Consider the following 25766-nt stretch of genomic DNA (forward strand, 5'->3'; position numbering starts at 1 on the left):
GGTCGGTGCCATCGTGACTTCAAAGGCGGCGCTGGGGCCGTTGCTGCCCCGGGCACGGCTGCGCTTGCAGGAAGTTTTCACTGCACGGGCCCGGAGGGAAAATCCACCTTTGATAAGAGCCTAAATAATCAAAAAAAAAGAACTTGCAGCTTTATTGCTCGCTGGGAAAGTGGCTGTTTGAGCAGCCGAGCTGAACCCGAGCCACGGCCGTCGGGCACCTGCGAGGATTCATCGGGGCCCACCAGTTGGGCTGTTTTGTTCGGGGATGACATTTCATACATCTCAAGAACTTCAAGGCGATCAAAAATGTTAACCTGGGGAAGGTGAATCGGGGTAACGAGTCCTTCTGGTTGCAAAGATAAAAGGAGAATGTAAACATCTAGGCAGCAAACTGGGCCTTTAGACATCATCTTGTCAGAGGTCCCGGGAAGGCTCTTCCCTACGGCAGGTTATTTAAATGCAAAGGGCCAAAATTGGGGCTTTGATGCCGTTTCAAAAGGGTGAGTGAAGGCAGCAGCAATTCAATTTCTGGAGGGCTCCTGCAGATAAAGCAACTGCTTTTACTTTACCCCACGTCTGAATTGGTCCCACTTTTCTATCAGTTTCTCCAGAGCTTCTCCAGGCGTGAAATTTTGATCCTACTGCGTAAACCAAAAGGTGAATATTAAAGACAAGGTCACCTTTGTGCCTACGGAAGTTATTTTCTTAGAGCTGGGATTAATTATTTAGTAATTATATTTTCCAAAATGAAATACCAAAAGGGATGCAAGTAGCATGTTGGTCATCCCCAAAGGGACATAAAACAGTGAGTGAATCTTCTGGTTGTCCAACATCCACACCCAAGAGAGTCGCCCGCCCCACGACGAGCATATTTATACTGTCTCGAGGAAGATAAAACCCGTCCCGAGAGGGACACTCGTCTCTAGGCGATGTGTACAGTAGCTCTGCATCCAATAGCTTTTGCGAGCATGCCAGTTGTGGCAAACTGCATTAAATTACATGCAATAATTTTGTAATACGGACTTCTGCCTGCTGACTATTAAAAACGTATAGTAGTCCAAACCACTTCTCTCCTGGGACCAACAAACTCACTTCAGGCAAGATTTCTGCTTGGGTTCAAACCTCAAGTTGGGAACAGCTCGTGTCTTTAAACTAAGTCACCCCAAACCCTCCCCAGCCTATGAAAACACACTCGTACAGTAACTCCTGCTGTTGTTCCAGACATCTGAATGTTCCAGCAAAGTGTCCCAGCTGGCCCCAGATGTTTCTCAAGTCTCAAGCAATGCTCGGAGCGCCGGACCCCCCGCCGCCCAACCTGGAGCTCAGCGGATTAAAGATTGACTGCGCTATGACATATTCGCATTTAGCCCGAATATAATACAGCCAAGACTTATCAATGGCAAATGTTTGAAATGTAATCCAGCCAGCAGAGTAGGCTGGCACTTTGAATATGATGTATAAATAATGTATGGGAACTTAAGATCTAAATTAGATCTACAGGAAGAAAACTTTCCCTTTTCTCTGACTCTAAAAGCGAGTTCTCTCACAATGAGGTCATTTTTGTGTCCGTCTTTCAGTTTACAAGTCTGCTTTTAGACAGAGGGTCTTCCTTTTGCTTCAGAACATTTTGCGAGTTACAGTTTTCCTGCAGTTTTCCAAGTAGTTAAGCAAAGAAGTTCATTTATTGGTTAATAAATTAACTTTGAAAACTGCAAAATAACTTCTAAACTTTGCCCAGTGCGCTGCAAGCTAACTGCAATCGTGCTAAACTGTAACCATTGTTGGTTTAAAAAACCAAAAAAGATAGCGGAGTGAAAGAGAGAGAGGAAAAAGAAAGGGAGAAAGAGAGAGAAACAATCCCATTTTGGTTTTTGTTAGAGGACGGCATACTACATAGATCAGAGACTTTTCAAAAAATAAAAACCCCCACTGTACACAAAGCACAGGAAAATGTGAGGAAAAAAGGAAAAACCTAAAAGCAGCTTAGAATGTGTTAACTCTGCCATTCTGTCAGCTTAAAGAGTATTTTATGCTTGATCAACAGCTCTCTTTTATTATGCTTTTCTTTCATTCATTCAAGACATCAAAGACCAGAACCACCAGTGTACCTGATCTACCAGAAGAACTTGTAAGGGTGTTCTAAAGAAACGGGGGTATTGGGAGCCAGACACCCCTGCGGACAAGGCAGTTCAAAGAGAATATTTCAACAATGATTACATTTTGTAAATCTTTGTACGAAAGACAGCTTATTTCCTGCTTTTTTCATGAAAAATAGATTCTATCCATTAAAGTGAGCCCACAGTATGAAAGTTACTTGAGATCTGAGGTACAGCAAGCGGATTAAGTGGACGGTGAGATGAAATCTTTGAGAGAGACGATGGCTTTCTCTGATATTTGTCATTGCCATAAGGTTTTCTGACTCGGATAGAAACTTGGTTTTTTTCAGACTTGCCGGTGGCAGTGAAGGCGTTTGTAAAAGCAAAATAAACCCAAATGAAACAGAAAGGGAAACTGTAACAAATAAAGGAACTAAGAAAACAAATGGCTGCAAAAACCTTTTGACATGTTTAAAAGGAAAACGATATATATTTGCCCCGCTCCAAAAATCGCAGGCTGGCCATTTAAATCCTGCAGACAACTCGGAGGCGCAGCGCGCAGACCCGAGCCAGCTGTTTACTTTTCAAAGCCCGTGGTGGTTTCTGCATTGATAAACTATATAACCTCACACACACAGACGGGATTTTAGCTATGCCAGACCTCATTGCTCTGTCCCGCTCCCTTTATGTGCTGTCACAGAATAAAAATGATCCTAACACAAACCCTGAAATAATATCTCGCTCCAGAAAGGACATCTTTGTAGATATTTCCTGAGTTACTGCCAAAAAGACTATTTTTTTTTTTTTTTGCCCATTCATCCTTTCAAAGTTTTGCTATGAACGTAGCCAAAATTGCTCGGGTGTAATCAGAAATGACCAAAATATGACCCAGTAGCCAAGTCCAGCTGTGGGAGGGGGAAGGTGCCCCATGCAGCCACCTCTGCCCTCACACCTGGGGACGGTCACCAGCATCCACTGGTACCTAAATGGATTTTTGCAAGAGAAAGGGAAAACAGCAGTATGCATTTTTTCAAAGAAGCAAAAAAGATGACTTTAAAGCCCGCCTCGTGGTTTACATTTACTATTGTGATTTAAAAGTAAATATGCTGCGAAGGGGTTTTTAAATTTTGCACTTTATGCCTCGCTTCTTAGACAGCCCTGTATTTTCCTCTGCTGGAAGCACAGCTAAATTTGCAACACTTTAACATTTCTGATGTTAAATCTCACTTATTTCTTTCCTTTTACAAAATAAAGTGTGCACCGGGACTTGGATCCACGTATAACGTCGCTCTGGGAGCTCCCGTGGAAGCTGGGATGGCAAACACGCCGCTGAGAAGGGGCTTTCCAGCATTGTGCTAAGGAAAAAAGCCAGATATTCGGGAACTGCCTGTGAGCCTCATCCTGAAAGTACAGCAGCCACCTCATCCCTGTGCCCCTGGACATGGCATGAGGCCGGTGGGTGCACAGGGACCCCCCAGACCTGACAGTGGGTGCACAGTGACCCCCCAGCCCTGACGGTGGGTGCATGGGGACCCCTCAACCCCGACGGTGTGTGCACAGGGACCCCCCAGCCTTGACAGTGGGTGCACAGGGACCCTGCAAGCCCGACGGTGGGTGCATGGGGACCCCCCAGCTCCAATGGTGGGTGCACGGGGACCTCCCAGCCTCAACAGTGGGTGTGCAGGGCCTGTGGCAGCCCCGGCTCCCAGCCCCTCGCAGCCGCCGTCTGCCTGTCCCGGGCTCCGGCAGCGCGCTTCCAAGTTCAAGTTCAGGTTTAAGCGAAATAAAACGCTCCTCGGGAGTCTGCAGCCAGCCCTCATTTACATGTGATCCCTCTGAACTTCGCCTGCGCCAGCGCGCCCTGTTTCCAGGGCCCGCCGAAGGAATGTTTTACAGTTAGAGCCCGCAGTGCTTTCTCAGGCATTTTAGACCCAGAGGCCCAAGTTTCAAGCTGCAGCATTAAAAGTTTCCACAGAGCTACTGCAGAGAGAGGGAGGAAGGGGGGGGGAGGAGGGAAATGAGGAGAACAATATCGTCTTAATTGTCTCTATATAGCTCCACAGTTAAAGTATTACTTTTTAAAGGGACATAATTTATTCTAGAGGCACGGTGTTATAACAACCAGTACATACTTTCACCGCCGCGTAACCCGCTCTATTCTTCATTGTGCTCTCTGGTTTTGTTGCTTTTGCAGAACTCCTTGTTACCCGGTCCCCTATACTGTACTTACAGTTTTATTCAATTTAAGCCAGTTCCTGCAGTCCTCGGGCAAGCAAAAACTCCCCTGAAGCCTCAGGAGTTTTGCCTGCACCAGGACTGCAAAAATAATCTCCCTGCAACCACTGTTTCCCCCAAACTTTCTTTACTTTTATTGCTTTAGACAATCGAGGAAAGTCATCCAAAGAAAATCAACCCCCAGCCTGGGCCTCCCAAGCTCCGTCTGCAGAGAGACAGGCTGAGCGCACACACGGACACACAGACACACAGACACACACTCAGGGGTTTGCCCCCGGGACTCTCCTTCCCAGTCCCGTGCTGGTGGGAGCAATGGAGCGAGCGGGGCTACATGAGGGGCTGAGGGGTCCTGGCGGGATGGGCTGATCTGCTGCAACTTGCCGCATAGGCTCTTCGCTCTGCAGAATTTGTGGTAGAATAGGTAGTTTTCAGACACTTTTCTTGACTGCCCTGAGAGTGCTTTAGAGTACACAGTGTAAGACGAAAGCAAGGGGGGCAGACAATAACTTGAGCTGGAGGGGAGAGCGATGGCTCCCTCTGAAATCCCTCCCAAAGCCCCCAGCTCCTGGCCTCTGCCCACATGGGGTGTCTGCGGGTGAAGCAGATAAATGAGCAGCCCCATGAGAGCAAAGACATAGTGCACAGCCCCACAAAAACTGGGCAAAAAATAGGGGAAAAAGGGTCGGTGGAGGGTCAGGAGGCGCAGGCAAGGAATTGGGCTGTGGGGCAGGGGATGGTGGGGCTGGTGGGATGGATGCCAGGTCAGAGAGACAGCATGGGGACTCTGGGATGAGGAGGCTGACACAACAACACATTTTCAGAAGTTAGCAGGGGAAGGCTGGGGTTTAGAGACTGCAGAAAGGGAAGAGGAATTGGGGTTTTGGTAAGCCCCAGGTATACTGGGCAAGGAGTTCAAATCCAGTGTCCAAATTAACAGGAATAAGGGCAAAGAGGCAACTCCTGTGTTCTTGCCACATTGACTTAAACTTAAAGTAGATGGTGAGCTGGAGGAATAATGAATCAATCCAGCAGTGATCCCCCCTTCCCAAAACTCCCCTTATAAAAAGAAAGCCAAGAGGGCATTGAGCTGACCAAAAAACCCCTCCTGAACGCAGGAACTTCTGATGTCTGCCTTTTTCCTGATGCTGTTGTAACTTGCCAACCTGAGCAAACTCCTCTAAGAAAAGTGGAAGGCTGAGCATCTTGGGGTGTGCGACCAGGGGGATTGATGACGGGACTAGTTGAAGATGTCTCCGCTCATGACCTTTAAAGGTCTCTTCCAACCCAAACTATTCTATGATTCTACAGTAGCGTTACTCCATGACTTCACCCGTTACAGGGCCATGGGACATGGTGGCCGATGAGTCCCGTCCAGCTCTGTCAGGGCCATCAGGATGGGGATGACACAGGAGCTGGGTGACTGGGGCTAGGAAGGGCCACCCCAGCCATTGCAGGTATCCAGCTCTCTGGTGGAGAAATGGGAAAAGCCTTGGAAGCACATGATCTGCCTTTGGATGAGAAGGGACGAATTAGACATGGTTGGCTAAAGGGAGTTGGGTCTTGGCCTAGCGCGGAGCAATTTTCACACATATTGTGAGATGCCAATGAAGTCCTGGTGGAGTGTAAAGTCATTAAACGAGACAAAATTAAACAGTTTAGTTATTTCTGCTTCATCATATTTGTGCAGTATGGCAGGCAGAATGCATTAATACTAATGATCAAATTTAGTAATACTAATTAAACTATCTCAATTTAATTAATACTAACAGAGAAAATAGACAAAATTACTAATGTAAACCTTGAACTTAAAATCAAAAGGTGCCTCTTCGCTTTTTTGAGTCACTGAATGTGAGGCTTTTCCCTGAAAACAGACTGCACAGAAGTGGCTTTTTGTACTCAGTGAGTAAGCTGCTCTATTGTATGGAGAATTACAGCTCCCTCCTCGTCTTTTTCCCTACATGTTACTACTTTTACTCCTCATATTCCTAAAAAGACTCCAGGAGAAGAATCTAAACCCTGTTTGGACTCACGCAATACCAACAGGACTGACGAAGCAGTTACAATTATTGGGACAAATTCTGCCCTTGTTACTGCTGTTAGGAATACAACATTCCTTGCTGGGAATGAACCAGAGGGAACGTAACCTGGCGTATACTTCCAGATTTAACCTACAAGACCAGCAAATTGGGAAAACCCCCAAACTAAACCCATCTCTACATCAAGGAAGATTTCTTTGGAGTCACTGAGAGATAATACTTGCAGCCACAAAACAAGAACTCTAGACATACATGATGACTGCACTACAAGTCCTCGCCATAACGAAAACTTGAATTTTAACCTTTATTTGAAAAAGTCTAGGATTATTCTCCTGTGCATAGCTACGAGCAAAATACAAGCAAAATTCAACAAAAATATTATTATATTTATAAAACAAACTCCTGCCAATAACAAATCTTCCATCTCCTACTCTCATTGACTTCAGTGAATGTACAGTCGGGTCCAATACCAGAGATTCACAGACATGATCTGTAACTCAAATAACCAGAAGAAAGTGCTCCACAAAAAAAGAGAAGAGCCAAACAAGGAACATTATGTGTAAAAATGTTCCTGCAAAATCTCAAATCTGATTGTTTAGCATATGTAAAGATGAAAAAACCCAAACCCACCTGCAAATTTCATATCTAGCTTTATCTCCCCCTATTTTTTTAAAAAAAGATGCCTCTTCTGTTGTCATACTAAAAAAGATGTCGTTTTAGTAAAAGCGCAAGAGGATATCTAAAGTTGTATAAGGCTGCTCCAAGCAATGCAGAAATTACTGTGCTTAGCCTCAAAGGGTGGCTGCATTTTATTGGTAATGATTTTTGTTACTCATATCTCATAATTAAAATTACATTTCATTGTCTTCTGAAATACATTTAGCTGCATCTCTTGCTGTGTAATAACTAGTACTTGTATAGATGATGCAAGAGTTGGGTCATGCAAGTGAATATGCCTGAAAATATTATGATTATAGTGTCAGTACTGTTTTCAAATTGAATATTAATAACCAAAGTAACTAAAGGCTAGTTAACTAGTTAAGTCCACAAGACACGTTCACGTTTAGCCTCTTGATTCTTTAATATTAGGGGTTGTTTTTCTTTTTAAAAATATCCTGGGCTTGGCTTATACTTCTCCAGTTCTACCTCTGTTCAAGCAGAATGTACTATAAAAACAAACGCCTAAACCAAGATGCCTTTTGGTGTTCTGAACTGAAACCAGGTAAAGTTTGAAAGCTACCATTTGGCACACTGTTAGTAATCCTTACTAGGAACAGACAACCCTTGTTAAATTTAAAATATAAACAGGTTTTAACAAAATTACAATCGTTTTGATGCTTTTCTTTTGAAGCTCAAATCTTTCCCCTGTACGCTATTTATATTTCTCCGAGATAGTCCCGTGATTGGGGAGGTACATGAAATCTGCTGCAAACTGGAGAGTCCTCTATTAAGAAATGGCTTCTCATCTCTTGGCCCCTTCTTAAGGAATTTAGTATTAATTTCAGAGCAAGACAGTCTATTTTGCAAGGTGTTCACCTCTGGAGCTTATTTATTCCTTGACCTCTGTGTCAAGGCCATAAAGCAGAGGTGATTTTTAGCACAGAGGTAGCTTAATGCCCATCCATTGGGAGGGATGTAGGGATCGTGGCCTTTCATTTTTGACCTTCATTGTAGATTGTGGCCCTAATCCTTTGATCGCAGAACTGCTAAAAAGTATATATGGCAGTTGGCAAAAAATCTTAATGTTCCAGTAAATGCAAAAGCCATAAATTCAGCTGCTGACCTTTTCCATCCAGGTCACATGTGACACGGACTGGAGTTTGTCAGACTGTGTGGAATTTATGGAGCTCGTATAGGTATCAGCTGCGAAAGCTGAACTTTCACGAAATGTCTTTCAAAGGCACTTCCAAAACCCTTGTAAAAAGTCAGTCTGTCCTTTTTTTTTTTTCCTAAGCATATACATTCTGCACGCACTTTAAAAGGTCTCATCACGCCATCTCTGCAAATCTTTAACACTTAGGCAACTTCAGCTCTTCAATTATTACTCTTTACAAAATAGAGAAATCAGGTCAGGCATGTAATTATTGTGATTACCAAGTTCCAACAACCCCTTTCCAAGCCTACAGAACACGCTGAACCTCTGCACGATCCTTTCTTTCTCATGTACGTCTCTCTGCCCCTCTCTGAAATCAATGGCATCGATGGCGTATTGTCAGTCAGGGAAATGCGATGTGATAGCACCCTAAAGCACTTGCAAAAGGAGGGAAGGAATACAAAACCTACTCGGGTCCAGGCCGTGAGAGCGAGATCAATGTTTTCAATAATACGTTTGCCGCCATGTAGCACCCTAACTGTCGCAATTAATAATGTAGAAGGAGCTGATTAACTTAAGTAAAGTGCTCTCCACTGTGCAAACACATAAAGATCTATAGGGCAAAAGAGGAAAGAACGAACAAAACGTCATTTTTATATTTTATGTGGACACATTCTTGCTTTCTATTCTGCTCTTGTAACAATTACTGTACTAGCCACTCTGACAGAGTCAATAAATCGATCTCGGACCTGATGCCGCAGCGAGGCAGACTAATCCAATACAGCATTATCTGTGATGGAGGCCGGGGGCGGGCATAGGGTGGCCGGGAAATCGGCCAAGTCAAGTAAAAGCAGTAAGAGGCACATAACTATAATCTTGCCTTATACTTATTTGTTTGATTTGTGTGTATGTTCGTATGCATGCGTGCATCTAACAAATGTGCGTCTCTGCAGCAGGACTCTGACAGTGCTGCATCTCCAAGGTCCTCACAATACTCCAGTTGGTCACAGGACCCTGTCGTTCAGAGAGGATCTGCACTCGTTCTGATTCCATAGAATCACAGGATGGTTTGTGTTGAAGGGACCTTCCCAGCTCCCCCAGTGCCACCCCTGCCATGAGCAGGGACATCTTCACCAGCTCAGGTTGCTCAGAGCCCCGTCCAGCCTGGCCTGGGATGTCTCCAGGGATGGGGCATCCACCACCTCTCTGGGCAACCTGGGCCAGGCTCTCACCACCCTCACTGTAAAAATTAATCATGTCTGCAGCATGGCCAATGAATTTCAAGAGCTGATGACTCTCCCCCACCACGCCAAAGTCAGTACCTGCTCTCCCTTCTCGACTGCACCCATTACAACAGCAGAAAAAGTTGCTGCTTGTCCATTGAAAAACAAATCTGGGAGACCCCATCTGTGTCCTCTGTACCTGTGAACACAGGAACTGTCATGTTTTGTCAGATTAAATGGTCACTTGGTTCTGGTATTATGTCTCTGACAGCAACTGCACTCCTCTTGGGAGGAAGACGCAAAAACCCCTCCAAAGGAGACGGACCAGAACGGTTTGGCCTGAGGGCAAGCTTCTTCCCAGCCCCATGCAGTAAGTGGTAGGCCTTGTAAATCCATGTTAGCGGGGAACATGAGATTGAAAAAATAAAAATAAAAGAAAGTTTCCTGCTGAATGGAAAAAAGAAAACTGTTTTTTTGGCAGAAGTTCTTCAAGAAGGAGAACATAGGCCATTGTTATTATGAAGACTTTTCAATGAAAACGCAGAAAATCATTGCCTTTTAGAGTAATTGTTTAGCTAAAGAAAGGTTACACAGCTTGTAGAGAATTTAGTAAGAAATTAAATCTCTCCAGCTCATTCATCATATTTCTGCATTTGCCAACTCTTCCCACCAGGCCCACACTTACTTCTTCTCTCTCTTCTCCCCTACTGTGGAACAGAAGTAATGGCCATAAAACCCACAGAAAGGGTGCCTTACACACAGGCTTCCTGTTTATTGTAAGGAGGGGGCAAAAAATGCAGTGAGTTTAATTGCTTAGTTTGGGAAATTAATCTATGTCCCTTGTAAATAATTGTATGCTGTATCTATGGGAAATAGGATGCTTAGTGTTAGTTTCCAAAAAAGAGTCTGAACTGCTCACCGGAGCCTGGGAGGAGAAAAAGCAGAGGAAAAAGGCTCCCCCATGCTGAGGACTAACCCAGGCGTTTCTGGACTGATTTGGCTCCAACCCGCTTTGAAGATAAGGCCACATGAATGTAGCAGGAAGTTTTCTATGAGTCTTTACCTTTATAGTGCAATATGGGCTTTCTTCTGGAGGTATACTGTTCTCCGCTTTTAAGGAACTGATCTGAGAGAGCGGAATTTCATACCACCCCCCTGCGTGAAAGCTCAATTAAACGGGCTTTGTGCAGCGAGCTGAACAGTGAAGGGGATGGGAGTTGGGGAGTGACTCTGATTTCTGGTCACCTTTGTATCTTCTCTCTATAGAGCACATCTGGAGTGTCATTAGTGACTGTGATCAGAGCAGCACGTTCACACTCAGGCTGCACGGGGGCTCTTTGCTCCCATCATGGTGGAACCATCTCAATTTTAGCTCAGTGAATGATTCAGCCAACGTTTCCTTGACTAATTTCAATGAAAGAAAAAAGCGAGTTTAATATGGTCGAATAGAAAGCAAAGACAGGAGCCAAAATCTTTCAACTTCCCAGGGTCTGATTGCTGCTGATAGAGACTGACACTGCATTTTCTACGCACTTTCTCTCTGGACTTAGACGATGTTTTCAGAGTGATCTCCAGGTCACCCTCAAGATCAGGCCAGTGAAGCTGCTTCCTGGCTGGAAGATGAAAGGCAGCACCAACATTCAGGTCACAATCGGTAGCTTGGTGCCACTGGTTCTGCAGCAAAACACTTTTTACTCAGGAATCAAAGCTTTCAGTGGTCGTAACAGGGCTCAAGCCCACAAGAGCCCACCAGCACCCTTCAGCCCAGGCAATTAGTATAAATTAAGTGATTACACATACAGTATTCTTTTATCACACACTCAACTGTTCATTATAATGGTTCTGCTTCTCATCACTGTTTCAGATCTCTCATTTCTTACATGTATTGCAAATCTCTAGTAGGAAAGCGATCCACGAGGGTAGGATAGGCTCACCCACATAGACTCAGGAGCAATCTAAAATTCAGATAGCACTTTGGGCACCGTGTAACTCTGCTCTCACTTCCCATTGCTGATATGGGAAAGTCCACAGATCCCTTGCTGGGTTTGGAACGAGAGTGCCCCCTCGTACTTCAGCAGCTCTAGAAAGTAGCTGTCCTACACCCCAAAATGGTGGTTTTCTATCTAGTCTTTGCAGATTTCTGTCCTTTACCCAGGAGAGATGTTATTCCTGCATTTAAATGAACCTGACAGTACATTTGCTGGTACAGGCCAAGAGAAGGAAAGGGGCAGTCAAGTCTGTGCTTAGAAGTGCTCTGCAACTTAAGTTTCTTCCAAAGCCATGCACGCTGGCCTAGGGAGGTTACTTTATGGAATACGTCATTCTCAGGGGGCTGAACTGATTTGAACAAATGCCTCCAAATTACTGTTCTTCATCTTCATCCACACTCAAACACAAGCAGTGCATTCAGCCTTGAGGAGCAGTATTCTTATCCTGGGGAGGAACAGTCACCTAAGCAACAAGTAGCGCTGACCTGGCTTATAAATAGTTCTGCTCAGAACCCCCAAAATAAAAGGCCTGATCTTGTTCCTGCAGCCTCTCATGTTCTCTGCACGTCCACTGCCATGTCGGAGCCTCACGCAGCCCTCACGCTGTTTTTTTTTTTCTGAACACGAACTGCTCCGCGAAGTGAAGCGGCGGCTCAGCTGTTCGCACGGGGCAGCAATACCACGAAATCCTGACCTTCCCCCTCCTGCCCGAGGGCCGACAGGTGCCGGAGCAGAGCAATTCCTGGGCGCTGGGAGATGGAAGGGAGAGAGAAGGGTGCAGAGGCAGCTTGCGGTGTTCGTTGACAAAGCGCGTGGACACGAACTGTGCGGAAGGCCGGCGGCTCGGCCTCCCTTTCTGCCGGTGCAAAGGGCAGAGCTTCAGTGAGAAGCAAGAATGCAAAATCCCCCGTGAAACGAGGCACACATTTTATGTGTCAAAAGAAAAATGTGTGCACTGGTTTCTTTCTTCCATAGGGTGGCAATGGAACCTGGGCACAAAACAGCTCTGCGGTTTCAGCTGCAGGAGCGATAGCTCAGGAGGAGCTGCATTAACTTCCTATTTGAGGTGTTGACTTTGATCTATGGATCTTATATGCTTTTGGGTCTTGCTCCCTGCCAAGCTGCTTCCCTGCCTGCCCCGTAGCGAGGGGCATCACCTGCGTCACATCCCTCCAAAATAAGTGTCTGGGCAGCAGCGACTGGCTGTTATCACAGAAAGACCATCGGCTCTGGAATTTGCCTCCCTCCCTTGTCTCACAGAGCTCACATCTGCTAACCTGCAGGACACAGCATAAAGCTCTTCTCATGCCCTCTCTTTTAAAGTGCCGCCAGTGAAAAATTGCAGGTTGCAGTTTGCTTTCTAAAAAGATTGTGGGGAAGTAAAACAGTCTTTCCCTCGTCTCTCAAAAAGCAAGCAATTGTACAATTAGGTTTGTGTATGCACCTGAGGCATAAGGTGTTTTTTTAGAGATAAATAAAAGCCAAAAAGAAGAAGCTACACAGATACCACTGTCTAATTCAGAAAAGGCAGAGAACAGGAGCAGATCTAAAGTTAGCAATTGCCTTACACTATAAACACAGTGTCCCATTTGCTAAACTTCAGTAATTTCTCCCCTTAACTTACGACAGGGCAGCGTTACTCTTTTACAGATGGGTTTCACAAGGTGTGTGTTCTCATACTTTATTGAGGTGTGCTAGGTAGTTCTGGGCTTTTTGTTTCAATTGTTTTGTGTTATAAAGGGATGAGCTCTATGTAGAGCGCTGGTGTAGCTGGATGGCCCCACCAGAGGAAGTGTGAAAAGACAAGACCTTGGCACACCTGTGATCTGACTGGAGCTTTGGGATCCTGCAGAGGCAGAAGCAGGAAAGGCTTTTGTTCTTCTAGAAAAGTAGTTGTATCTTTTCCTACAGAAAGGTAAGGGAATATGGTTTTTTTTGCACTTAACTAAGTTTTAGCAACTAACTGAGATGGATCTGATAGAAAGCATGTTTACATTAGAGAGGGACTTCTCCTGAAACAGCTGGTCAGGAAGGAGCACGATACACTTTCTTCAGTGGAGGAGAAAACCGTTTAGTCTCTCACAAGGGGTAAAGCAGTTGCTCCTCCTGCAGAGGGAGGCAGTTTCTGCCTCTGCATCCTCATAATTTGCCTGTGTGAGGCTCAGGGGCCGCTGGCAGGTAGCAGTGATGAGATGGAGCAGGCACGAGCTGCTCCGAGCTGTTTTTAGCATCCCAAGTACAATTTCCAGGAAGATGTAGGGTAAGTAGGTGGCAAACGGGACTCAGCCTAGTAAACAACATTTAGTGTGAAACGAAGCTGGAGCACAGTGAATACTTACAGTCCCTAAAGGAATTTTGTACTATAGAGCAAAACGAGGGCACTAGAGATCAGCAAACACCGTTGAGAGCAGCCGGTGACAACGCAAACTCACGAAGAGCAGGCTGCCAATTTACTGTTACCAGTTGCACGTACTCTGAGCGCATATCCTGTGTTTCACAATTACTTTTATCGTCTGGTTAGGAAATCAAAGAAAAAAAGGCAACCAAAAAACCCAGCTCAAACCTCAGAACTCTCTATTCTTTATTAGTGTTGTTGCTACTGATAGGCTAGTCCCTAATTAATGTGATGGTACTTTCCCATTCCTCTACCACTCTCCTTATTACGAGTCCTTGGCAATACGAGAGACGTATCCATTACTTAGTCATGAGGTAACTAGACCAGCTTGCTTTTGAAACTAAAGACTGTGTACCCCAGGCATACTGTATTTCTGATTTGCATATGGAAAAGGCAGTTAAAAAGCTGATGCCCCCATATTGCTTGCGAGTCAAGTAGCAAAAGTAAATGATTTATCAAGCAAAGGTTACAACACCTGTGCCTTTTTGTCAACATATACAGAGGATGCCAAGTCAAGTGTTTCTTCTAATAGCTCAAACAGAAATTTAGATTCAAATAACCCCCCAGATAGGACAATTATGCGGTGAGCCACCAGACTGGCAGAGTGATGGATGGGGCAAGCAGAGGCAGTGTATGAAAAAACAAACCCACTCAAAAGTTTTGAAGCCGCTAAAACCAGACAAAGCCAACAGCGCTTTTGGGGGTTTTGTTACTGAATCAGAACTACTGACTTAGATCAGTTTATTCCCTCGTCTCTTCTGTCATGGAGTTGTCGTCCTGACACAACCTTTGTCGACACAAGAAGACAGCTTTTTTTCTAAATAAAATATTATATAAATGCTATAAAATTCCTTTCAGGGATTATATTTGAAGAAATGTGACATAAATCAGAACATGATGCTAATGGAATTGTCTACTGCTAATTTTTATAATGCCCATTAAGAAAGGCATGTACTGGTTTTGGTTATTTAAAAACAGCCCGGGACAGAATGATCCTTGCTCAAACCCAGCCATGCTATTGTACATTTGTCTGCGATTTTATTCCAATGTTCTGTGAAAGCCTCTGAATGCCCATGTATGGGAAATGTGACTTCTGCTGAACGGCGCTGTCACATCCCTGTGCACAGACTGACTTTTGCAGCATTTTAAGACTAATAACGAAGATGTGTAACTAGTGCCTGTAGTCCAACGACCCAGCAATCAGAAGAGAAAATCAGAGCCATCAAAAAGCTGACCATAATGTTTTCTTACAGCTTGTAGCTGGACAGTGATTTTAAAAAAGCAGATGTTCAGATAGCGTCCAGATTTTTATTTGGTTGTTCCAGCAGTGAAGGGTTGCTTAACCCTTAGATTTAAGCCTGACTTTCAGAAGCTCTGACTGCTCGCTGCTTCCTGTAGTCTGAGGGAGCTGTGTGGCCTGGCAGTTAGTGCTCCTCAGGACCCATATCTTAGGCTGACTCTGACTGTACTATAAAAATCCTGATGGAAAGCAGCCACTCCAGCTGCTTCCAATAACACAGTCCTATGTGTTTTTATGTTTTCATTTTGAAAATACCGTAAGTGATCGTCCTATACACTAATGCCCTGCAAAAAGAGCACAAAAGCATGTCTTTGTTTAGAGGAATGCTAAGTAGATCCCATATCATTGTAGTTAGCATTTTTACCTCACTTCTCTGATTTAAAACACAGTCAACTTCAGAGTTGTTTCATGAATAAGTAGTGAGTTCTGCTGATAAATTATATATTTAGTATCAAGTGGGTTGTGGTGGTGTAATGATGTATAGAAGCATGGAGATGCAGCTGGAGTGAGAGACTGGAAGTCAGTCTCCTTATCCACTGCAGCATGTTTGACTTTAATTGAAAGCTGTGCTTGAGTATTGTTTTTCACTGTGCACCATTGTTATTCACTATACTGCATTACACAGAAGCACTTAAAGTAAGGCTAGAGCACTTTAAAATGATTTAAGTCATAAATAAGGAGGATAAAAGTTTACAGTCAACAAAGTTAGCTGGGAAACCTAGGCTGCAGGATGCAAAGAAGTCTGAAATATTTTGGAGACTTAATACTGTTGTGGCTTACTACATAATCAATTCACCAACTAGCAGTTTTTCAAGTCTTCTGGAAAAGGTAAGTAGCATTCTCCAAAGGGTTTCAGGTTTCCTGAGCTACGAAGGAAAAGGCCAAATGCTTAAGGACTTTAACAGTATGCCTTAACATTCCTGTTTTCCGATTTCACTGTATTTCTGTGTATTCCAGTTGTTTCCGAAATGACTGGAGAAATATTATTTAAATGTGAAGGCACAGGAAAACTTGTCCCATACATTAACTGAATAAAGGAAGAGGCCTGAAAAGTGGGGAGTGCGCTGTGCTTTGTTCGGGCATGAGAGAAAACCAGAACCTGATGGGTTAAAACCCCACTCTGCACTGCTGGTGTACTTTCTGTGACCCTATTTAATGCAGAGAAGGCTTGAGATTCAATGTGGCTTCACCTGTGCTGTCCACAGAACTATAAACTAAAGCCCCAAACAAACTATACACAAAGAATAGATAGCAAGAAAACGCATTGTGTTCACAGGTAGCTGGTTGCAGCCCCGCCAACTGAAAATCTTTGGTAATGAGTGACTTGTGTTTCACTGACAGTGTAGGTGCTGAAGCCATCGCAACAAAGACTCTGTCTTTGTGCATATACTGGACTGTGGCATGTGACAGCCATTAAACTGTGCACTAGTTATTCAGATGCATACATAAATGATTTGAACGAACTCACAAGAGCTAAGAGTAGCACTCCCCAGTTTGCTAGTTATTTGAATTATTACTTTTTAGTCATCACAACCAGCTCGAAACAAAATTACAAATATTTCTTGCTGTTGACCTTTAAAAGAATTTTAACATAGTCAAGCAATCACTGAAAACTATAAACTACAGTTGTCCTAAAGCACTAGTTCTGCTCACTATTTTATACCTTCTCCCCCATGATAACATGATATTAAGCACAGACTTAATTTTTTCAACATCTGGCTCAAATTAGCTGCTAACAAAACTGCCAACAACTATTTTCTTAATCGACCCTGGGAATTTGATACAGCTTGGAAAAAAGCACATTTAAACCTCGTCGTTCTCCTAGAGAAACACAAATGTTTACTTGAGCTTCTGATTTGACCATAGCAGGACTACGAAGCCAGTTAACCCAACTTTATAGGCCTGCCTCAACTGGACTTTTTTCTCTTTGTGTAAGGAAACAGATGTGCTCGCAATTACAAAATCTCCACCTTGCTCAGACCCCACCACGCAAATGGCCAACCAGGAATTCGAATTTTTCTTACATGGAAGTCATTGGAGCAGTCTCCCGTTGTGTCTGATGGGGGACTAAGGTGCAGGGTTACCTGAGGGGGTCTCTCTGAGCTCCTTTTGCACATGCAGTGAGAAAACTCAGTCCTAAAGGAAAAAAACCCCTCTGCACTAGAAGCCAATATCTTAGAAAGCAAGAGAGATCTTTCCAGTTACAAAAGCAGCGTTATTACTAGGTAAGCCCAGAAAAAAAAAACAACAACAACAAACCCCAAAACCAAAAAAACAAACAAACCAACAAACCAACAACAGACAAACAAACTGCAAGTGACATTTCACTGTAGTTACTGAGACCATGTGGGTGAGGTGACAGCGGCAATGCAGCTGGCTCCGCGGGGACACGTTAGAGGACACTGAAGAAGAAGAGGCTGCAGGCATACAGAGAAGTCGAAAGCGGCCCACCTGAGTCTGTTGAGGAATATTTACAAAGCTTGGATCCCGTGGTCCAACACTGACGAATCGATTTGCGGGGGAGGTGCTGGGTGTCGAGTAGGCTGTGAAGGGAAGGGACACATGCGTTGAGGAAGCAGCACTAAGATTGCACACGAACAACACCAAAACACACTGTCTCAGAGCCACCTAAGCAGATGTTTAACACAGAAATGTGCAAACGTTTTAGAGAGCGAGAGTTTGGTTTTAGACGCTGGGAAGGTTTGGCCTGTGTGATGGGGATATCAACAAGGAGGGACGGGGATGAGGGTGCTGGGGGAACCTGAGCTGGTCCCCATCCCCAAGGAGAAACACCATCAGCCTTTCCATGCTGGGCCAGCACAGGAAACTGCTGTAGGTCCTGGTGTTGCCTGTTTTCACTCAAATATCTTATATCTCTGGTTTTAATGGAGCTGTGAATTTACTAAAGAGCTTATTAACGGAATCAGACCCTTATTTCATGCTAATCTAGCATTCTCTCTCGATAAAAAAGTTTTGGTTTTCATACTGCTGTGGTCTGCACTCTCTAAAATGTTCACTTGATGTGGCTGACAAACTAGGAAGATCCTTTCGGTAAAAAATTAATGGGTTGCGGTTTCGCTGGGGTGGTAAGTGCAATCAGTCTGAAGGCTGAAGCTGCCTTTAAAAACTGGAATGGCTCCCATAAATGTAAAGCTATTAAACGCAATACAAGCCAAGAACCCAGATTACTTCCAAACTTGAAGTACTTTAATGATTTTATTGTTGCATTATATTCTTCACTGCAACTGTCCACAATGCCACGTACTTCCACATCCAAAAGCTTTCAATGCAGTTTTAGTTTTCCTCTCTTTTGAAAATCCCCCACGCAATCTTCTCCCTTGTTCAGTTTTTTGCATGTTCAGATCTAAATTCAAATAACCTAAATAGATGCCTTAATTCTGTCTATTTTAAATATATTTATGGGAATGCATTCTGCTGCATAAAATCCCCAGACAATCTAACTACTCAACAAGGAGACAAAAAAACAATGTTAAAAGGAAAGTTACTTGCCAAATTCCAGTCAGGCTAAATATAATGTTCAGGCCTCAACATTACAGAAAAATAAGGCGAGTTTAGAGTCAGAGAAGACACTGAGTTGTCTGTGTAGATGGAAGCCTGTTGGCTTTCTGAAGGCAAAATATTGGGTGAAGAGCCATGACACGGGAGGAGCCTTTGTTTTAAGACTGTACTGAATCAAAACAATGCTCCACCTAATCCACCGTCCTCTCTCTTATGAGGGCCATAAGCAGATGCGCAGGGAAGAGTCAAAACAGGTCACATATTTACTTTCTCATATTCTTTCCCACCCTCTGATTATTTTCAGCTCAGGGACTCTCTGTATTTAACAGCCCACAAGGGTCCCTTGCACCCATGCGTGTGTTCTGCATCCCGCAAAACCCTTTGGCCAGGAGCTCCCTAGTCTACAAGCCTGAGTCTCACCAATGTCTCATGATGCCTCCTATTTCTTGCAATTGTACGAGACAGCTTCACTTTCTCAAAAAGCATTCCCTTGAAACCACCCAGGAACTGCGGATCTTCATTTCTTACCGATCTGAGGGGCAATAAGGCACTCCTGACTTCTAAGAATGAAGGTGTGCGGTAGAGCTTTTCCCTCCAAAAAAGGTAATGTTTTGCTAGTTCTTGCAAATATCATGCAAGCAACACCTTTCCTCCCCAAAGTTTTAAAGGAATTGTTAAGTGCACTAATTCCATCTTTCCGAGTTGGTTTTGCAAACTGCAGTGCAGGTTGCATATTAGAGCATGAACAGGTACACTGGTTGTTATTCATACCTGCAAATCAAGGAAGAAATGAACTGAGTAGATTTGGTGAGATGTCTTCCTTGCTTTTTTACCATCTTAATTTGCTTAATAATTCAGAGAAGCCATCTTAATTTGGTTAATAATTCAAAGAAGCCACAAATTTGCAAGGATGTATCTTTGTTGCTAGTGTACTGTTTCATAGTGATTTTATTTTTTTTTTAAAGTAACTACTGAACCCTATGTTATGCAAGAATAAAAATTTCTCCTGCAGGGGAAAATTAACTTGAAGCTCAAAAATCAAACATCTGTTGTTTGGTTCTTCTGGTCTACTTTTAAGGAAACAGAATGAGTGGAGAGGCCATTTAATCCCTTGGAGCAGGTAAGTTCCACTCAGAAGGGAAGGAACTCAAGATCTTGTTTACAGTTCCCCGTTGGCAGATACTTTTGCAGCGATATTTGGTAGAAAATCAAAGGGAAACCATCACAACGCTGTTTTAAATGGCTTCTCTGTTCAAACAAAAATTCTGAAGCATTTGAAAACTGCACAATATGCTCAAAGGTCCCCTCAAAGCTTGCTGGGTGAATTACTATGTATACCTTTCTTCCATAATGCTCCAAACTATGTTTAACTTGCTTTCTGAAAATACTCGGATGTCAGCTTGGTATTTCCTTAAGGTCATATAACTACATTGCTAGAGCCAAGAAGTGAGGAGTCCTAAAACTCCATATACGCAGGGCTGGCTTTACACTGGCCTCTCCCAAGATGTCTCACTTCACTGTAAAATGTCACCAGATATTTGTGGCTTGTAAAGGGCCATTTTGGCTCAGAATCATAAGTTGACACAGAATACATATTAGCAGTGACTCTTGTTGTGGTGAAGTTTGGTTCAGAAAAGGAGCAGTACTGAGTGGCGCTTACACCATCACCAACAACGCTTCCGTTAACAGCTGCATCTTACTGTCTTCGTATAAATCTTCTCGTTTGACATGGAGGTGGGATTTCTGGAAGTCTTACTATTTCTCATCCCTGTACTCTGAGATTAGGATGGGGCAAACTGCTCTCACTGGTTAAATCTGCATCATAGTATATTATAGTATACATAGGCTAAGCCTATGGTGGGGTCTTCAAACTCCTTTTTAGGAAAATGAAAAGCCAAATCATGGAAAGGAACAGAAGTCAGGTGTCTGAGGTGGATCTCCTCTTGATCTTTATCAGCTTTGCTCCAAGGGAACTGGATAGATCTACACTAGTTTACAGTAGCTGATAGCTGGCCCGTTGGGCTTGAATGGAAACTTCTTCCTGCCCAGCCCAGTCTTTCTGCTACTGGAATTCACTCAGGATTGTTTGCAACATCATAGCCCACAGCCAAGGAAATGAATGTGATGCCACAAATTTGCTATGATGCTTCACTTCAGGAACAAGCAAAACAGGAGCTGGCAGAGAAAGAACATTTGCTCACACAGACAGCTTTGATATTTGGCCAAAATGGCAAGAAATTGTATGAAAGACAAGACAAACAAACAGTTTTGGGAATGTCATGTATTTTAAAATTGCCTGCAGTAGGGGGATGTTAATTTAAAATATACTTCCCTGAAAGAATTTCGACTAAGTATAGGAGCGTGTTTTTTATGAGACAGTTCTGGATTAAAGCATAAACTTTCGGTTGTGAAGATGATTTGGGTGAGCGATAACCGGATGTACCACTAGGTCTCTCTTCACAGAGCAAGAGGACAGGTACACGTGTGTGATAGGCAGAGTCAGTTTAGCCGTCGTGGAGTTGCAGCGAGAGAACTAACCGCAGGAACGCAGAGCAATACAGCAATCCCTACCGCCATGCAGTCTGCAGCTGAGTATCTGAGGGGGAACTGCAAATTCTAACAAATTAAATGATACAGTCATCACCCTCATTTTATGGATGGGGAAAGGAGCGAGCAGAAAGCTGAAATGTCTTGCCCAGAGGGTACTCAGTCAATGCACAGCAGAGAAAGGGAGAGAAATACAATCTGATTGTGAATCCAGTACTACAGCCACAAGATCATTCTTCTCGTCCTGACACAAATGCTGTTTAACACGAAAACTCCTTTGTGCAAGGGGACATTAACCAATAACGATCTTGCCCAACACGGGAAAATAGATAAGTCTCTCCCCATGTTGATTTGTGAACCTTAGCAAATAACATTCAGTTTAAAAAAGCTCTTTAAAAATAATTGTGTACAGGATGGCAGGATCTTAGGCACTGCACTGGAATGAAGGCCACAGATCCTAGCACTCAGTTTCGGTTATGATAGCGATAAAGTCCGACTGGCACATGGTGGAAGTGGTGTTTCCTTTGGGCAATGAGATATTAAACCCAGAAACTCTCAAGTTCAAGAAAATATTATGTTGTGTTTATTAGGGGTTACCAACCAAACAAAATCGAGGAGAGATCTGAGATAAGATAATTTGGGGGCCATGTCTGAAATCAAGGATGTGTTCTATTGAAAAGGCTTTTTATAGAAGAAAAATGAACCCTCGCAGACCTCATGAATCCGATCTCTGCTGTGTCATCTCACTGAGGAGAACACTGGCTTTCCAAAGGGATAGGATTGACAGCTGAAATTGTCAATGCCCAGGGCATGTCTGGCCACCCAGTAGTGGCAAATCCCCGGTGTGCATCTCCAGGGGCTCTTCCTTCCTTGGACAGCACTAATGTTCATGTTTTGGTTAATGTCACAGCTGGAGAGTTTCACTATTGCTCTGAGAATCATTAACCACCTTGTTGTGATTTTTAGCTCTCGGTCCCAGGAGGCCAGGCCATATTGAACAGCTGCTCCTGGCCCCTGCACCCCTCAGGAGGGCCATATTCCAATTTTTTGGTAGGGCTGGAACTGCATTTTGTTTCTGCAGAGGGCTTTCTGCTAGACCAAAAAAGGGAAGGAGAATGGAGCAAATGCCAACCCCTTTCACTCCATTTCCTTTGGGGGGGGCTTCATTCTCTTCCACACAGCCAAGGAAGGAGTCTGGCCAAAATCTAACATCACTCCTGCCTTTGTTGCAGAAGTGACTTTCCAATATCCTCAAGCTCTGCGGGACACTCAGCCATAACCCAGCGACACTCCCAGCACCGGTGCACTCAAGTAGTTCGTAACCATGGAAAACACCTTTTTTTGTGTGTGTGTGGCTTTTATGAAACTCTGGTGAATCTGCACTTGCTATTTGAAGGCTAATATTTAGCTAAGGAGAAAATAAATAGCAATGAAAAAGGAGGGCTGGTACTGACTGACACGCTAAATGGAGTCCAGTGGGCCCTTCTGGTAAACTCTCCCTGTGAGGCCAGGAACTTGGGTTTGTTTTACTCTTTATGTGGGCAGCCACTTCCACTGCCTTTGGTATGTATGCAATGCTTTTTCTTAGAAAATGTTTCCTATAATCTACTTTTCTGTAAAATTTGTCCCTAAATTAAATTATATGCTTCTTTACAACTCCAGTCACTATCACTCAAAACCCTAACCAAAAGGAAGATGCATGCCTGACTATGTACAGAACTATATGTTTAGACATCAGTGTAGCTAATTAACAAACAGTAATTATTTTCCTAATCTTTTGTTTAAATACCATTAACTGGCTGCTCTTGAGAAACCCTCGATTCCCAATTATCGCGGCAGCTGTTGCTGAACGCTGAGCCGCAGTGACCAGCCCGAGCCGATGCTGATGGGTGCTGTTCTGCAGACTTCAGCGGACAAATGCCAGTTTTTTATGCCAGCTGAGAATCAGGCCAGACACGCATTTAGCTTGTTTACATGATCACAGTATCAGAAAAATTAAGTATTAAGATTACTGCTAAAATGATGTTGGGAATTTTTTTCTTTTAGACACCACATGCTGCCAGTAAACTGACTCACAACTGTAATGACAAATATACATTGACCTAGTTTCATTTTTCCCAGTTCTGAAGACAAGGAAATAGTAAGGCATTGCTGACTATATTCAGTGATAACTATGACTAAACATTAGCCCGTTTCGATTCCACCACTGAATCTTACTGATAGGACCTAAAAGACGGTATCCCCCGTCAGAAAGTGTCGAAACTTCCTGATAGCAGAAGTATTGGTCTAAGGTCACTAAGAGGAGGGAATGAATCAACTTCTGAGCTCAACAAAAATCTGCTGATCAATTCGTGAAGTCCTGATTCTACAAGATCATGTTCACGATCTTACCAGCCTGTCTCAAACTAAAACCCATTTTAATTTTGAAGCGAGCCAGAGCATCTTGCTGAGTTTGCAGTTGTGCACTATCGCGTAGCAGAAGGCAATGCAAAACTCCAAGAACTACCAGGTTTTAAAAATGCCCCCTGGAACCTGTGGAAATCTCCTGAACAGAATATAAAGCTTTTAAAACACAGGCTTCACATGGTCTGAATAGCGAATACCTCTTCGCACATCAAGCAGTGGTTGCATATAGCATTTAAATAATAAGCTTGAAAAGCACACAAAGGGATTTGCTCTTTCGATTAGATTGATTTTTGTTTGTGGATGTTATTTGGACTCCCTTCACTGTGGAACAAGTCCCCTACAGTTGCCATTAAAGCACTGAAAGCTTCCCTTTTGTTTTTAAATGTCAGTTTGAGCATAGCTTCATTAAATCATTTCACAATTAACTCCCTGAACATCCAGACTTTTTTAAAGCATCAAACCCAGCTGAATCACATTTGTTTCCCAGCAGAGTGAGTCCAAAGTGGTATCCCCAAGTGTGTATCCAGGAATTTGTATATTTGACTTGTGGCTACACAAAATACATATGGGAGCCGTGTGGGTGGTGGGGAGAGGATTAAAGCTTTCTCCTTGGGCCTAAGAAATACCAGAGCTTCTTGCCCAAAACGCAAGGCTCGGGAAGCAAGGCACAAGGGAAAAGACGTCTGGGTTAATGTAGGAAGACTTATTCCCAAAAGAACTATAAATGAATTGAGCTGGAAAGAGTTGTTAGTTTAGCCCAGTATGTATAAGCAGCATGTTTTCGATGAGGCTGTCTGACTTTCATGGAGTATCTATCCTCTAAAGCCTGACTTGAGATACCAGCTTGCCTCCTCCTGACGGCAAACGAGATCCCAAAGGTCCAAGTTCTGTGTCACGGCTTAGCTACCAGCCTCGATTTCTCTCACACGTGCTCATTGTGAAATGCCAACAAAGCCGGAAATAAAACCGTAACCTTAAACTAACTCTTTTCTCATTAATATAGAAGCAGCTCAGAACTTTGCCCATCACATTCAGAGCGGAGAGCTCTCCTGCATCCCGAGAGCTCGTCCGGTCCTCATCTCTGAATAGCCGACAGACGGTGACGGAGCAAGTTTAGCCCTTGGTTCCCGCTGCGTCTATACTTACTTGGAGAAGTGGGAGAGGTGGCCCCTCCTTCTGTGGATGTAGTTGGAGGTTTTGTGTCTGGCACTGGCAGAGGCACAGGCCTGGCCATCGGTGGCGGAGGTGGTGGTGGCAACATTGGGGTAGGAAGGAATGGATTGTGCACCTTGCCTTGGCTGCTACCATTGGGCTGCCGAAAGAACAAGCAAACAGACAAAAATTATACTAAAAATCAGCTATTAGGAACCTCCGGTAATAAGAATCTAGTCGAAAGCTATGTGCATTACATTTACAATTACTTGAGAGGTGGCAAAGAAAGTGATGTGTCAAATTCTCCATTGACTTCAAGGAACTTTGTCTCAAACCCCGTGAACCTTGTGAAACTACAGAAATTCTTGCTTTTAAACATTTGTCCTGCTAGCAACTGGTCTGAACTGCCATGGATTAAATCCTAATAGTCTTTACATTTCCTGCGGCCACTAACTCATGCTCAGTGAGAGCTGAAGCAGTATTTTTTACCCCTTAAATCCCCCAGTTTTGTGCCTCTGTTATACCCTTAGGATATCAGTGCCTAGGAGTTGAGTGCAAATTTCTTAAAGATACTGCTCATTAAGAGAAAAAACAAGCATTTTTGGTGGTCTTAAAAGTCATGCTGATATCTTATTACAGGAAAATGAATGAGTATATATTAAAGTAACTGCTCTCCCACATCCCTTTTGGGTTGGCAAAAGTGTAGCTCACAATTTAGTTCCCGTTAGGATCATATGGAGAAACGACTGAACTTAGAACTGATTCATTTTACACATTAGGAAAAAATAAAACCCCTCCATTTAGTCTGGGATGTGGTCGGTCACAGCCAGAACGGGCCCAGCTACACAAGTGTGGTCTTTCAATTAATCACCAGAAAAACCTGCCCATGAGCAAAAGTGTTTTCAAGTATCACAAAAACAAGATGTGCGCTTAAAAAAAGCGCCATCCCCTCCCCCCAATTTATCAAGTGTACGTTTTAAATGTAAGACAGCCTGGACACTTGAAAACCATACAGAGAGATGCCAAATACCATTATAAAGAGAAAGCAGGACAGCC

General features: G+C 43.7%; 1 protein-coding gene across 19 annotated transcripts in view; it reads right to left on the reverse strand.

Moving 5' to 3' along the window:
• NFIA (nuclear factor I A) overlaps positions 1-25766 on the reverse strand; it is a 349358-nt gene that overhangs the window by 12034 nt on the left and 311558 nt on the right. For 17 of the 19 annotated variants that reach the window (XM_071810112.1, XM_071810107.1, XM_071810115.1 and 14 more), the window contains 2 exons: positions 24705-24870; positions 17538-17629 (listed from right to left, as the gene is read on the reverse strand). In XM_071810112.1, coding sequence (XP_071666213.1) covers positions 17538-17629; positions 24705-24870 — 258 coding nt within the window. The remainder of the gene's footprint in view (positions 1-17537; positions 17630-24704; positions 24871-25766) is intronic. The other 2 variants (XM_071810108.1, XM_065841943.2) reach the window with 1 other exon arrangement.

The sequence above is a fragment of the Patagioenas fasciata genome, chromosome 6 (genome assembly GCF_037038585.1).
Source record: "Patagioenas fasciata isolate bPatFas1 chromosome 6, bPatFas1.hap1, whole genome shotgun sequence".
Taxonomy (NCBI): Eukaryota; Metazoa; Chordata; class Aves; order Columbiformes; family Columbidae; genus Patagioenas; species Patagioenas fasciata.